The sequence below is a fragment of the Dermacentor albipictus genome, chromosome 3 (assembly GCF_038994185.2).
Source record: "Dermacentor albipictus isolate Rhodes 1998 colony chromosome 3, USDA_Dalb.pri_finalv2, whole genome shotgun sequence".
Taxonomy (NCBI): domain Eukaryota; kingdom Metazoa; phylum Arthropoda; class Arachnida; order Ixodida; family Ixodidae; genus Dermacentor; species Dermacentor albipictus.
Window position 1 is genome coordinate 18,071,870 of NC_091823.1, and position 14,702 is coordinate 18,086,571.

General features: G+C 47.6%; 1 protein-coding gene across 3 annotated transcripts in view; it reads left to right on the forward strand.

Annotated features, from left to right (window-relative positions):
* The window catches only part of LOC135896963 (F-box only protein 47-like), a 38,958-nt gene extending 34,263 nt beyond the window's left edge, over positions 1-4,695 (forward strand). For 2 of the 3 annotated variants that reach the window (XM_065425514.2, XM_065425516.2), the window contains 2 exons: positions 1,178-1,325; positions 3,733-4,695. In XM_065425514.2, coding sequence (XP_065281586.2) covers positions 1,178-1,325; positions 3,733-3,848 — 264 coding nt within the window. In that variant the 3' untranslated portion in view covers positions 3,849-4,695. The remainder of the gene's footprint in view (positions 1-1,177; positions 1,326-3,732) is intronic. The other variant, XM_065425515.2, reaches the window with a different exon arrangement.
* The last annotated feature ends 10,007 nt before the right edge of the window (positions 4,696-14,702 follow it).

Genomic DNA, 14,702 nt, shown 5'->3' on the forward strand with positions numbered 1-14,702 from the left:
GGGCGTGCGGGCGCGCTTCAATTTCCTCATTCCGGGGAATGGAATACCCGTGGCTTTGCTGTAGTAAGGTGAATTCTTTTTCTATATATAGCTCACGCCGTTGAATGGGGAAGCTGAGGCGTTGTTTAATAAGAGGCTGACTTTTAAAAAAACGTTTATTTGTGAGCCGGTACTCTTGTAATGGCCAGTCACAATAGCCGGCGGTAGGATAGCCACGTGTCTTATCGCACACAATTCTAAGCTACGAATAGCTTTAAAGATAGTGCGCTTGATGAACCGGCGCCGACTCTATAGTCTCTAGTCTAATGTCTAGTCTCTGCAAAGGTATATACGGTGTTTCACCCCCATGTCACGCGGACGCTTTGTACCTTCGTCGAGGTCAGTCAGCATTGAACTCTCCGAACGCAACCGCGGCGTGAGTGTGAACAAATACGAGTATGGCAGTATTGCTAGTTCAAACATCTTTACAGGTGACCACATAACAACTACTGAGCTTTGGTCAACGGAACTATACGCACAGCCATCGACAAAAATATGCTCCACATTTTTCTTGTGGTAGACAGGTTACTGAAAAATACCATAGGTGACTACTTTGGTCATAATAAATAAATGAAGAAAGAAAGAAAGAAAGAAAAGAAGGAAAGGAAGAAAGCGCTGACGAGCGTGCCTCAATTTCTGAGACGCCAGGCTAATGAATGATAATAGCGGTATTTCTTTATTCCGCTAGCAAACGCTTGCTCGTACGGGGTTCAAGCGTGCACCGCAGTTCAACGAATGCCATTTTTCATGACTTGTGATCACTGCAAATATATATCTGTGATTGTATCAGCACGCCATATATTGTACTATACTCCTGTTGTTTGGTATTATCTTGTGTCAATCGTTTCCTTCGGTGCTGCTTTGCTGTATCCACGGCTCAAGTCAGAACCGGACCCCTTCGTGCGGTAGGAAGCCTCCTTCTGTCTTTCACTGGAGGCCATCCGCCAGCTTCGGAATAAAGAAAACAAGAAGTAAAGGATCGAAACATTTATAATACACCGAGACCAATAACGCTTCACAAGTATATAACTTCATTGGAAGTAGTGTACGTGTTCCCGGCCTGCCGATGACAGTACACAGCTGGAGGCATGCCGTGGAAACGCTTTCTAACGGCTGGCTCGTCACTCTGAATGTGCAGGTGCAGTATCACGTGCCACGCTCGGCGACCTTCGTTGTTGACGTGGCGAGAGCGCTCAGCGATGCGGTGGGACACACTCGATTCCTCAGTGAGATGCCCCTCCACAGCGACACACTCGTTCGTGATGCGTTGGTGTATTACTCGAGAGGTGAGCACGCTCTGAGCATCGCTCGAACTGCCGCGTGCGTGGCCTTTCCCGATGTCTGTTCCTCCATATGAGTGCGCCAAACGCGATTACTTCTCGGGTGGATTTTTTTCTTCCAAATTTTCGGCAAAGTTGGGGATGTGGCCCACACACGGGTGCGGCCCTTACTCGAGTTTGCACGGTATATAGTGCCCCTGTATACACATGGACACTACCAATGATGATGACAGTGATCATTATGACAATGATGTTTGTTCGCATATATTCGCATATATAGTTGTTTAGTCGGCTTAATTTATTCCTGTTTTTAGTATGCTTGATTTGTTCCAGTCACTGCATTTATCCTCCCTGCCGTTTGTCTCTCTCTCTCTACTATATTTATCGCCAACTAGCCTTTTGCCTATGTGATCTCTGTCTTAGATTTCGTATTTAAAACATCTAGCTATCACTGTATTATGCCGTTAACTACGCTGAAACAAATAATCATCAGAGTGTTGAACTTGCTTTCACCTTTGCCCATCCCTCTTGCTATGTCATCATGCATCATCCCTCATTACACCTTTATGTCCCCTTTCCCCCTCCCCCTGTGCAGAGTAGCAGGCTAGAGTACCTTAGCTCAGGCCGACCTCCCTGCCTTTTTTCAATTAAATTATCTCTCTATCTCTCTCCTGCTTTACCTTCTCGTAGGGTGCCTCGATGAATACCGCCCCCGCCGCTTCGTCGGGAGACTGGCACATCAAGGCACCCTACCTACTTAGGAAAATGGTGGGCAGTTGTTTAGAATGGATTGGAGCGTTACTTTGTCAGTGTTCGTTGATATAAGCAAGAGACGTTTAGACTATCCGTGGAAAAAAAGAAGCACGGGAGAGATGGGCGTGAAATCGTCACAGGCATAAACAGCATTACGATATAAAGCAGAGTTATAGGTTACGATATGATAATGCGTAAGTAAGTTCACACAGGCTAAGCGAATATTTGTCGCCACCCCAGCTCAAAAAGAAACAACTTTAAGCATGAAATGCTTTTAGCTCCCGTCGTCGGCGGCCTTCAAGCGACCTTGAGCCAAAAGTCAGAGCCATTATCCGGGTAGGTCGCGAACAGAAACAAGATCATCCAGGCAACCAGTCAAAACATAGGAAAATGTGGTCTCTGGCCCCCAACCCTTTATACAGGACTACATTACATACGCTAGTTACTGCTCAAGCAAGTTCCGAAAAGTACTGTTTCCGAGTTGTTCCTAATGCTTGTTCACAGTATCACTCAAGCTCTAACTTCTAGTACGCTGAAGTTTTATTTGTCATTTCCAATAACGACGTTCAAAAGGCAGATGCAGGGCTCCATACATATATACATATACATATACGCCTTGTGGCGCTGAGACAGGGTTGCCTGTGCTCTTTTGAACGCCAGCGGTCCGTGAGTTTCACGGAAGGCGTTTCGCGTCGCTTTGAGAGATGGCGCCACGCTGCGTGGCGCCTCCTTCAGGCGCTTTTCTTCTTCTAGCTGAGCATAGAGTTACTGTATATGCCACCTTTGGTAGCATATACAGTAACTCTAGCTGGGCAGTGCGCTCTGTCTCCCTGGCGTATGTCGCGGTCTGTCGTGCGGCCTTCACCCGGTTTTCTTCTTCTAGCTGGGAAGCGTCCATATGGACCAGTGCACAGCATGGTGCGGTGTGGTATGGTGCGGTGGGGTATGCCGTTACGAACATGCACTACACCCATTTTAAGAGTGTGGCTAGTATCATCTCCAACCAATCTCATTTGCCGGTTGCGATTTCATGCTTACATCTACTCTCGATTACAGGAAAACCAGCAATTAAATAATTATGTGATTTTTACACGCAAAAGCACGATAAGATTATGAGGCACGCTGCAGTCGGGGACTCCGGATGAATTTTAACCACCTGTTTTTTTTTAACTAGCAGTTAAATCTGACTACACGAGCGTTTTTGCATTTCACTCCCATCGAAATGCGGCCGCCGCGGCCGGAATCGAACCCGCGACCTATAGCTTAGCAGCACAACGCCGTAGCCGCTAAGCTACCACGGCGGATGGTGATGCCATTAGAGATCATGATCAATCATCATCACCATTGAGTCGAAGCGTAGTGCTACTGAGTGATCGAATGTCTTGAACAAAAGAAAGAAGTGCAACAAATGAAGAACAAAAATAAACAAATTACACATGGCCTCCGGGCCTAGAAGGTAAATGAATCCAAAAAGATAATTGCTCCTTCTAAAACCAAAGGGATCGACTGGACGGGATTGCTTCTCGACGTCTACAATTCTTTAGAGGCCTCGTCGAACGGAGGAACGTTGTAAAGTAAGTTGGTGAGTCTGTCATTCTGTTGCATTTGAAAAATACCTTCGCATCGACTGATGTGGTTTCGCGCCTGCTTTCTCGTCCAGGTGGTGAATCAGGCTACGAGCAAATCTGCCATGCCCTGCTGTATTTTGCCTCCTCGATGCTTCGGCTGTCCTGCAGTGAGGGGCCGAACTACGGACGCCTTTGCCCCGAAGACTGAGAGATGACCAGGACCTGTTGCACCTGACCAAACTGGATATGCAAGCATTGCCGTTGTTGTTGGGTTGTTACTTCCACGCCGAGACGGCGTTATGGAGCTATAACTTTGTGGGACGGCAGCTTGTAAAACCCCGTTTGCCCAAAAGGCGCTGGTACAGCAGGGCTGCTGCCATGTACGTCAGCGTTCGGCAGAAAGTGCGATTATTATCTTGATTACCAAACCCCTTGCCAGAACATACGGCAATCACATGCTGTCAGTCGCTTGAACAGTTGTAACGTACGTTACGTGTAAATACGGCATTATATACCATGTCGTCGACTGCAGTGCGGGGAATGCTACGTTCCAGAAAAAAAGAAAAAAAAGGGAGGGGTGTACCATACCGCTGCGCTGCTACTCCTTCACCAAGCTACGTTTGTTGTTACGGTGCGGCACTCTCGACACCCATGGTTGTCTCAACGACACCTGCATCTTCGCCGTACAAGGCCCAATTGAACTGTGTTGTGTCCTGTGTTCCGCTTCTTTTCAAGCAGCTGTGCGCAGCGTGAGCGAACAAACAAACCTCTGGACGCTGTTTCTTTAGTCCAACGTGTCTGCACCCAGACTTTCTTGTTTATACGCGTCGGCGCGAGACGAAGCATTTGCCAGTACAAACATGCATTAGCTTCATTCTCCAAGTTCTAGTCACTGTTTAATTGCGAATGGAAATTGAGAGACTTTCGAGGAGCTCAAGTTTAACCTGGAACTGTCTAATGTGAACGAATTCCTTGCTTTTAATTGTTTTAAACCGCCGTGCACTAAGGTGGCACAGGTACCTTTGCTAGAAACAATAAAATGCAGCGTTAGCCCATGTTTGTGTCCCATTTCTTTCATTTTCCCGCAGCAGTTTTTCAGTTGAGAGATACGTTTCTAAGGAACGAAAACACTGTGCATGAGACATACACACGCACAAACTTCGTGTGAGACCACGAGTGTTAAGAAGAGCGTCTATTGTGTTCCTGCGAGGAGCACACTGAGTATTTAGGAGCGAGGTGTTTCCCCTCCTCCTCCTCAGGCTCATCTGCGATATAAAGCTGGAATGTGGATGGTGAGCCATGTGGGTGACGTAGCAGGGCGACGTGGGATGCATTAATGGCGCGCAGTGAATGGTACGCCGCGGTTGACATACATCCTCGCCGTTCGTCCTTCCTGCATGTAATCTTACGGGCTGTAAGTTCTACTTCACCTAGACAAACGGCGCACAACTGCCAGCAACATTCGCAAGGTGAGGTCCACCTGTCGCTACAACACTTGAAGACGGATAAGGTGGCCACTTTGCCGCGCGCGCGGCGTACGCGATAAAACGTACGCTTTATCTGCCGGTGCAGGCCATTGACATTAGTAAGAGCTATCATAATGTCCGAATTGAACATTTATGAAAGGCTGTCATCACTTGGGCTGCAACACGTTATTGGCCCATGGACTGACGCTACTAGTGCATCTCCGCGCAACGAAATCACTATTAGCCTTCCTTAGAAACACTGTTCTGAATTAGATACTTCATAGTTTGTTGATCGTTGTGGTGTGTGTTGTGTACGTCATTTATCAGTGGCATGCACTGTGCATATAATTTCATTTTCCATCGTGCCCATCATGGAGTAGCATGCTAGGTATTCCGCCAGGCGACCCTCTCCACGAGTAATTAAAAATACCTCTTTCTCTCTTTCTCCTCCTTATTATGGAGTGTATACTTTACGCACTGAGAAATGTGGACAGATGTCCGTCATTGACTTTCGCATTTTTCATTCAGCGGCGTCCTGCGCGAGACTGTCGAGCCCCCTGGCGGTCCGCTAAAAGAAATCAACGTAAATAAATACGAAATTAACACCACAACGCGTAAGAAGCAGGGCGTGCTCATTTCGGCAACCGGTCCGACTTTCTGCATTCTTTTTGTCCGTTAGCTGCTCGGCCAATAATGGTGAACGGCAGTAACTGCAGTCGCTGCTCAAGACAGATATAGCGAGGGTGAAAGATTACTGATGCTTCGGAATCCTCAAGCGCATCTTGCTCTGGTATTCGGCGAGATAAATCCTTCACTCTCTCACTTTTCTCCTACCTCATTTGGCGCCTTTCACAAGAAAACCTGTCTTGAATAACCTCCGTGATCCTTTTACGATTATGGCTCATAAGAACTAAATTGCTCCCAGCACCGCCGAGCCACGCATAACGCGCTAAATGAAAAACTCGGTTTTTCTAACCTCGCGAGCTTATTTAGAAAGCAACAACAACAACAAAAAGGAATTATTAACAAAACATTCTAAGCACGTTGCCTCTCGATGTCTTTCCCGTTCACTCGAGTGATCAGCGCCTAGCCGAAAGCATCAACCGTTGCCGAACGTTTACCGTTTTGGCCACACCGACGGCCTACACCAGCGAGAACAATCTAGAATTGTGATCGTCGTGTACGCCGTCAAGAGAGTCTCATCCTCGACTGGGCGCACCGCGATTGTTGCGTCCTCCGGAGAGCGCTCGTGCTGTCTCTTCAGGAGCAGCAGCATATGGCTCGCCATACGCGTGCTACGCAATGCACAGCAGCAGCATGGCAGCAGCGACGCCGTGCAGAGAATGCCGCCGTTCCCGAGATGGGGGCGAAAGAGAAAGCAGCGACAGCGGGGTCTGCCGGCCTCCTTCTATGCGACATCGGATGGCTCTCCCATCGACAGCGGCGTCTGGTCGCCTAATGGCATACCGCCGTTGCCGCGAACGGACTACCGCCATTGTCTGGCCTTTCTCGCGGGGCCTGCTCGAGCGAGATGAGAAGCGCAGCCGATAGCTCTTTGTTTGACTTCTTGCCCCTTTCTGTCCGCGGTCGCAACGCTGTCAGCTGCCGTGTCGCGCACAGGCAGCCACGGACAAAGCGGCCACCGTGCATTCGAGCAGTCGAAGCCCGGCCACTCGCGGCGCGTGGCTTCCTCGTCCTAATACGGATCACCATGCTGTGCGAAATTTAGTGGCCGTGCCTAGCTCCTAGACGAGATTGATGGCACCGTTAAGCGGCATACTGAGATATAATGGCCGCGGGGAAGGCCATCGCGGGATTTATGGCAGTTCCAGATAAGCGCCGTTAAAAGCATCACGGTGGCGCTCAGCGTTGCTCCGATACTCGGGCGAATGAGGAGAAGCCCCGATCCGAGATTTGTGGCGGTGTTAACGGATGTTCGTTAATATTCGGCGGTTCTAAGCACAAGTGCGTTAACATAGGCAGTAGCAGTTACCTGCCGTTCCTTCGGCATTGATGCATTCTAAAGTACGTAAGTAGTTTAACGGTAATTCGATCCGCGCATCGTGACTGTATCAGGCATAATATTGCGGCTCGTGATAGGCGCTATAGGAACCATTTGGGAATGAGCCAAGCACTACTTCGAGATTCACGGTGGCGCAGTCGAGGAAGCCAGGTCTGCACCGAATCATAGGAAGAACTGAACCTTGAAGAAACTCTTCGTGTGTTACACGGGCAGGTAATAGGTTCGTTTAGAGAGAAGAAGAAGAGGCTGCAGGCCCATGCCAGAAACTGTTAACTTGCCGAGAGAAAACAGTACGAAGTTTAACGAGAAATTCAGGTGGTATTCAAGCAGTGGCGTAGCCAGAAATGTTTTTCTAAGAGAGGGGGTTGGGGGAGGGCACTTACTTGACCGTGGACGGGGAGAGGCAGAAAGAGGGCAAGGGCACGTGCCCGGTGTACCACACCCCGGCTACGCCGCTGGTATCAATTAAGGTAGATATGAGTGGTTCTATAGGTCTATATACCAGGCAAAATAAAAATAAATGCCTTCAACTGCAAGTATAGCTTGGCCTGTGCCCCCATAGAAGACATTAAAGTGTTGCTAGACAAAGCAAACGAGCGTAGCTCTCTTGCAGAAAAGCTTGTGAAACGCTTCGTCCGAAGAACGCAGCCTTGGCGCTTTTATGCGTGTCAGTGAGTCACAGCGCATTGCATGAAACTGCTTTTTCTATGACGCCCGTCCTATGCGCAAGTTGACAGTTACGACTCGACATTTGGACTATGAACGACCCGACATTCGCTCGTTGGAAAACTCAACGAATGTAAATTTGCGACCTTTAGTGAAAGTGCAGTGTTTTGGAGCGAGGGCAAACGTCAGGCGAGCCGGCATTTTCTCCGACTTGCAGTCGCATAACTTCAAGGCTAGCGAGGCAGTTTTACGTCAAAGGAATGGAACTTTCACCAATAGCGGATGACAAGTTGCCTCGAAAGATAAACATGCCAAGATCTCATAAAGATGGGACACATACACAAAAGCGCGTAAGCGCCGCTCTTTTGGCGTAAGACATGAATTAGTCTAAAGAGAGATATGTATAAAAGAATAGTGCAGACTGCAGCAGCGCTGTCTTCGTAAGACTATGTCAATTCAATTTCGTTTTGTCGACCCGGGAAATATTGCTCATAACCTCGTTTGCTCACGGCTCTATGCTACCCATCATCGAGGCATCCTCTTTTTGTGTTGGCGTATTTTTGCTGCTGTTAGACGTCTGTCAAGTCCGCCACGCTGGTCTTCTTGTTCTTCTTCTTTTCAGACATGTAGTGTTCGTATTCCTTGCGTATTTCCTAGTGAAAAAGGTCGTCGTTGGTTTTTATTTGCTTTATAAGCGCGTCGTCACCTGAAACGCTGTGAGGTACTCCGTCCGTGTCCTTCTCATTCCGCTTTTACGCCTGTGTGTGTCACCCTGTCGTACCATGCCAGCCGGACATCCTGTTAGTAAAGGCGGCGCCATGCGATAGAGTTTCCATGTTGTGTTAAACAGAGTTTCGAAGGGGGTGTGAAAGCTTTTCCTTCCAAGTCTCCCTTCATACTCGCGCACTGTGTGCCGTCATAACCAGATCTTTCGATTTAGGCTGAGACGAACCTTTCACCTGCACGGAGGAAGAAAATAATTAAATAGCACTGCATTACCCCTTTTCTTTTGTTTTAAAATTAAATTAAATTATGGGGTTTTACGTGCCAAAACCACTTTCTGATTATGAGGCACGCCGTAGTGGAGGACTCCGGAAATTTTCACTACCTGGGGTTCTTTAACGTGCACCTAAATCTAAGTACACGAGTGTTTTCGCATTTCGCCCCCATCCCGCGACCTCGTGCTCAGCAGCCCTTTCTTTTCTTTTGAGAATTTCTTTAGAGACAGCAATATATATATATATATATATATATATATATATATATATATATATATATATATATATATATATATATATATATATATATATATATATATATATATATATATATATATATATATATATATATATATATATATATAGGGGACACTTTGCGGGCATCGTTTTTGTGATAGTTAGTCAGACGTGATGCGGATGACCGAGCGTTCTTCCTTTAGATTGATATTCTTAAATGAGATTACTTGCTGTGTGAACATTCCGTGTTGTCACGTAGCATGCGCCGATTGGACCTTTATGTGAAGTCTGTTGTTCGCGCTTTCGGACCTCTATTTACTTTTTATGTTTATATTTTATTTATTTTTCTGTGACTGTTTTAGCCCGCCAAGCTTTTGTTTGCCCCTCCCCCCCCCTCAAGAAAAAGAAGGTAAGTAAACACAATAACAAAGATTGGCAGTTTTGCCCGATGGACGAAGCACTGATTGCGATAGCAATGTTTAGCTTCACGCTCAAACTTCTCGGACGGTGTTCTAAATATATGCGGGTCCGACCGTCACCACCGAGACGGTCAGACCAACGCGGGCGCGACATACGCGGGCAGCCGCCAAAATTTATGGCACCCTTACGAGCTTTAACACGCTGTAAGGACGTCGCACAGCCTCCACTATACGTGGCCGGCAAAGAGCCGCGCCAGTAAATTTACATCACTTTAGGTTTTGAGCGCTGATATCGTTTCGAACCTTTGATATTTTACAGACTGAGAAGATAGCTTAAGATAAAAGGCATGCGTTGTGAATGCTATGTTTCATCACATTTGCTTGCGGGCTGGCATTCTCAAAATTCTGAGGAATAACTTAGTCGAGAACTTGAGACCCGGCATACGAGCAACTTCAGTGAATGAATATTGCACCAATATAAGCATACATCATATACATACACCTAAATATACGCAGGGCGGCATGGCGACGCCGACAGCGAAGATTCGATTGTAGCGTTCATTCAATTGCTATCGCAACAACAATAGCAATAAAACAAAAAAGGTGACCAATTGTGGAGACAACGTAATTTGAACCTAAGTCCCGGGGTGGGGGGCGGGGTGGGGGGCGGGGTGGGGGGCGGGGTGGGGAGATGGGGTCGGTACGTACGGGACGGTACCCCGGACCGCAAATACCAGGCTGCACGACACACTTTAGCTGTCGATAATGAACTGGTTTATTCATTGATTTATTTATTAACTATGCATTTGGTCGATCAACTTGGTTCAACATCCCAAAGCATATAACACAGAGGTTGGAAGGGACACCGCAGTGTAGAACTCAGAATAATTTCAACCACCCGGGTTTGTTTTAAATGTACCCTACGCTTCGTGCGCGAGCTTCTTTACTTTCTGCTTTCACCGGAGTGTGCCCTCCGCCGGCTGGGCATCGAACCCGAGACATCATGCCCAGCAGCAGGATACTATATATCCACTGAGCAACAGCGGTTGGTGTATAATGTCTGTCTGTACAAGCCGACAATGTGACCACGCTAGTGCAGCCAGCATGAACACGAATTGTGTGTGTGGGCGGGGGGGAGGGGGGGATGGAGGGGGAGGGTGTGAATTCTGGTCCTCCACACCACTCTGTCTTTCAGTTCGTCAAGGAGACTCTTGTACTCTTGCCCGAACATGGGGCTAACCTCCCTCTCTTTTCGTTTATTTCTGCTTCCTTCCTTGGGCATTCTAACAAGCAAAGTTTGATATCACCATAAGCACAAGGACAACAAATTTTCGGGAGAAAGCTGTTTCGCCTGCTTCTGAAGTTTCTTAAAGATACGAATCTTTTCAGCTATATAGTGGCGCTAAACGTCGCCACCAACAAGCATAACGCTAAACGCTGGCGTTTAGCAGTATATTGCACATAATGATTAATCGTTTGAGGAAGTAGATAGTCTCTTCGGGCGCGTCTGAACTTGCGTGGGTGGCAACATTCTACTTCTGTGCGCTGTGATCTACTGTGTGGCATCTTTATCCCAACACCTCAAAAGGAGGCTCTCTGGAGGAGCAATGCTTGATCCGTAGCTAGCAATATTATCAATTATGGTGTCACGTGGGATTTGTGCGAGTATTTAGAACTTTCGAACAAATCGAATCTTGTCCTGTTTGAATCGGTCTTCAAATCGAATAGTCGCTATTGGGTCATTCCACGCCAAATCAATCAGTGTTCTTTTTTTTTTACCTTCACAGATGTATAGTTGAAAAAAACAATTTTAACGTGTTTTTCGAAGTTCAAAACTCATTCTTCTCCTCTATTTTTCTTCCCAAAACATTTCTAGCATTTTAGCCAAAAATGTATTGCTCTTGCCCAGCTGAACCAGACAGGCACCAAACAGCTTTTTTTTTTCTTTCTTTCTTCTTTTTTTTTCAAGGGTGCATTGTATAATGCACTCTTTCAAATGGCGCATATAGCAGGACAAGGAAGGATGTGACTGCCGAAATAACCAATATTCCAAATACTTGAATACTTTAGGTGCTTTTGGCGCCGGCAAATTCCGGTAAAATTGCGAAGTTCAACTTTAGTTTCTTTTTTTTTCTAGGAACGCGGGAAGATCCAGAAGCCAAAAATTAAATATAGAATTGTCGCCCAGTTACCATAGTAAAGCCGAAAAATGGTACATGTTTTGAAAATTCAGCCGATTGTCTGAAAAAAAAAACTAAAATGTAATCTTTTTTTTGCAGAAAGCTTCATGTTAAAAAAGTAAGGTAAAAAAAGGTAAAAAAAGGTAGCTTTGTTGGTTGGCTCAAAAATATATGTATATACCATTAGATAGCCACGCCTGCTTTGCCCAACGCCAGCCTCTGGCGGAACTCGAGGAAGCGATGTCGCCAAAGGAGGAAGAACCGATGCCCCCTAGTTTACACCGAAAGGCGCCAAGTTGGCAGTTACGCTCTACAGCGCTATGGGAGGGCAGATCTGAGAGCAAGCGCCGAGCACGTCTTTGTTGCGCTCGTATTTACTGCACCGGCTGCGTTGCCTTTTCACGGTCCCCTTTATCGCCGAGTACCGCATTTACGTGTCTACAGTCCGCTTGCGGTGCAGGTATAGGCGGTGCAGGCGATTCCTCTTGTTGCTTTGCGGAAATAGCCACGAGCATACGGTGGCTTGGTGCAATCGAGAATGCCATCGCTGGGCTACTGTCTAACATATTAGCGTGGTTGTTGGAATCACGCGCTCTTAGATTTGTAACCTTCGTGCTTCTTTTTTTTTTCCCCCTTTTCCTTTTTTCACTCAAGCGGCCCAGAATATAGCGACTACAAAGGAACTCATTAATTCAATTGTACTTGAGCTGTGGCGCGACTATTACAGTAAGGACGGCAAAACCAAAGGTGGCAGTGTATGGGCTTTCTGAGTACGCTCAACTTAACTGTTCATGTCATCATTATTCTATTCCTTTTTCCAATTATCTCGTTTTGGTAGCGTTTTTATGACGTTCTAAATTTAAATGCACATGTTAGTTGACACGCCCATATGACAGCTCAATAACTTTATTTACTTTATTGTTATCTTACTTTATCTTATTCTTAACATAATTTATTTTGCAGTGAAAATCTGTTCCGATAGTACCCAATGTCAGGTGTCAACCGATTATTCACCAATCTTCCCTCATGGGAATGCGTTACAGTCTTCTGGGTCGTCGTCAACCTAATCATCGGCTCCCGGCTCGAACAGCCGATATCTTCGCCGTAACCGCGATGAAACTATGTACCTCTTCAAACCGTAACCGTTACTCATTCATCGTCGTCACCTATGTAATGCCATGACCGGAACACATTTCGCAATAAACGTGGCGTCTGAGCGCTTGTCAGCCGCTGCAAGGTGATAATTTGTGCATTCATGGCGGAAGTTTCGGTGGGCGCCTTTTGGCAGGTATATTTAGGTCACTGGTACTAGTGATCTAAGCGATGATATACTAAACAGCTTTAGCGCATCGCTACCGCCATAGTATTGTCATCTGTAGTATTTTACTCCTCCGGTCGAACCCACTGGGCCCTCCCGGCCGGGCTGCTGTGATGCAGCTTGGAAGACCGTCTACCTTTCTCCCTCCTACCCTCTCTCTCCTTTACTCCCATCTCCCCCACCCTGCTGGCGTTGAGCCGTGCTGCCGCATGGGTTGCAGAAGATAGTGCCAGCCTTTCCTCTCTTCCCCACAAGAACCACTTCTCTCTCTCTTCTCTATAGTCTTCGCGACCTGTCGCTTTGCAAGAAGTCACGTCGCGCACACACCTGGTGTGGCTTAGCCAACAAACCTAGAGTTTGCAATTAGCCAAGAGTATGTGTAGCGGTAACGGTGGTATGCTGAGGCTTCCTACGATATTGACACGTGTACTTGTCTTTATCGGGCGACAAGTATTGTCGCCTAAACAAATGTTATCGCACAGCGCGGGACGCGCCTGCATGTGTCCGAAGTTTCTGGAAAGTGATCGATGCTTCTATCCGCTGTCTGTTGTCGCCGAACGTTGTGTTATCTGATTTCATCGCTTGACACGAATGGTGTAGAACATTTTAGAAGGCATGCGGGTCCCAACGTTTAATCTGGAACATTCGATGATTGCTGTATAAAAGCCGACGCGCTTGACCCACCGATGAGATTTTCGACGATCGCCGAGCGTGTTCGCCGCTATCGTTGCGCTATAAGTGTAGCCTGTTTTGTGGGCACAAATTCGCCCAATAAAAGTTAGTTTTGTCGTACACAGTACTGCTACTGTGTTATTCAACGTCACCACCACGTGACATCTGGTGGAGGTGCTTGTGCGTTCATGTACCGAACGCCCCCGCAAAGGCGCGATCCAAGCCCGAAGCCCGAGGACAAAACCAACGTCGCCCAAGACCAGCGAGCTAGCCGCCGGCTGCAAGGACTGCCCCCAGAGCACGGACTCCTACCTGAGACGTGCAGGAAGATCGCCACCAAGTCCACCCCAATGGCAGCCCCAGCATCCCCCGTCGTGCTGCAGCAGCCCAGGGAGCCTCCGACGTTCCGCGGTTCAACGTTCGAGGACGCAGAAAGCTGGCTTGAGACATACGAGAGAGTCGCTGCTTTTAACAACTGGAACAGCGAAGACAAACTGCGACATGTCTTCTTCGCATTGGAAGACGCTGCCAGGACGTGGTTCGAGAACCGAGAAGCCACCTTGACTACCTGGGAGCTGTTCCGAAGCGGCTTCCTGAAGACATTCACAAGCGTCGTACGCCGAGAACGAGCCCAAGCACTGCTGGAAACCCGAGTGCAGCTGCCCAACGAGACCACCGCGATTTTTACAGAAGAAATGAGCCGCCTATTCCGCCACGCCGACCCGGAAATGTCCGAGGAAAAGAAAGTCCGGCTACTAATGCGTGGTGTTAAGGAGGAACTTTTCGCCGGTATGGTCGAAACCCACCGAAGACTGTCGACGAGTTTCTTCGCGAGGCCACTAGCATCGAGAAGACACTCGAGATGCGAAACCGGCAATTCGACCGCCGCACCAACGCTACAAACTATGCCGGAGTTCAATCACTGGCCTCCGAAGACCTGCGCGAGGCTATCAGGGCAGTCGTACGAGAGGAGCTTCAGAAGATCTTCCCGTCGTCGCAGCCTCAAGTGGCCTCGATCGCTGACATCGTCAAAGATGAGGTTCAGCGGTCGCTTGGAGTCCCGGAGGTGCAACCTCAATTACC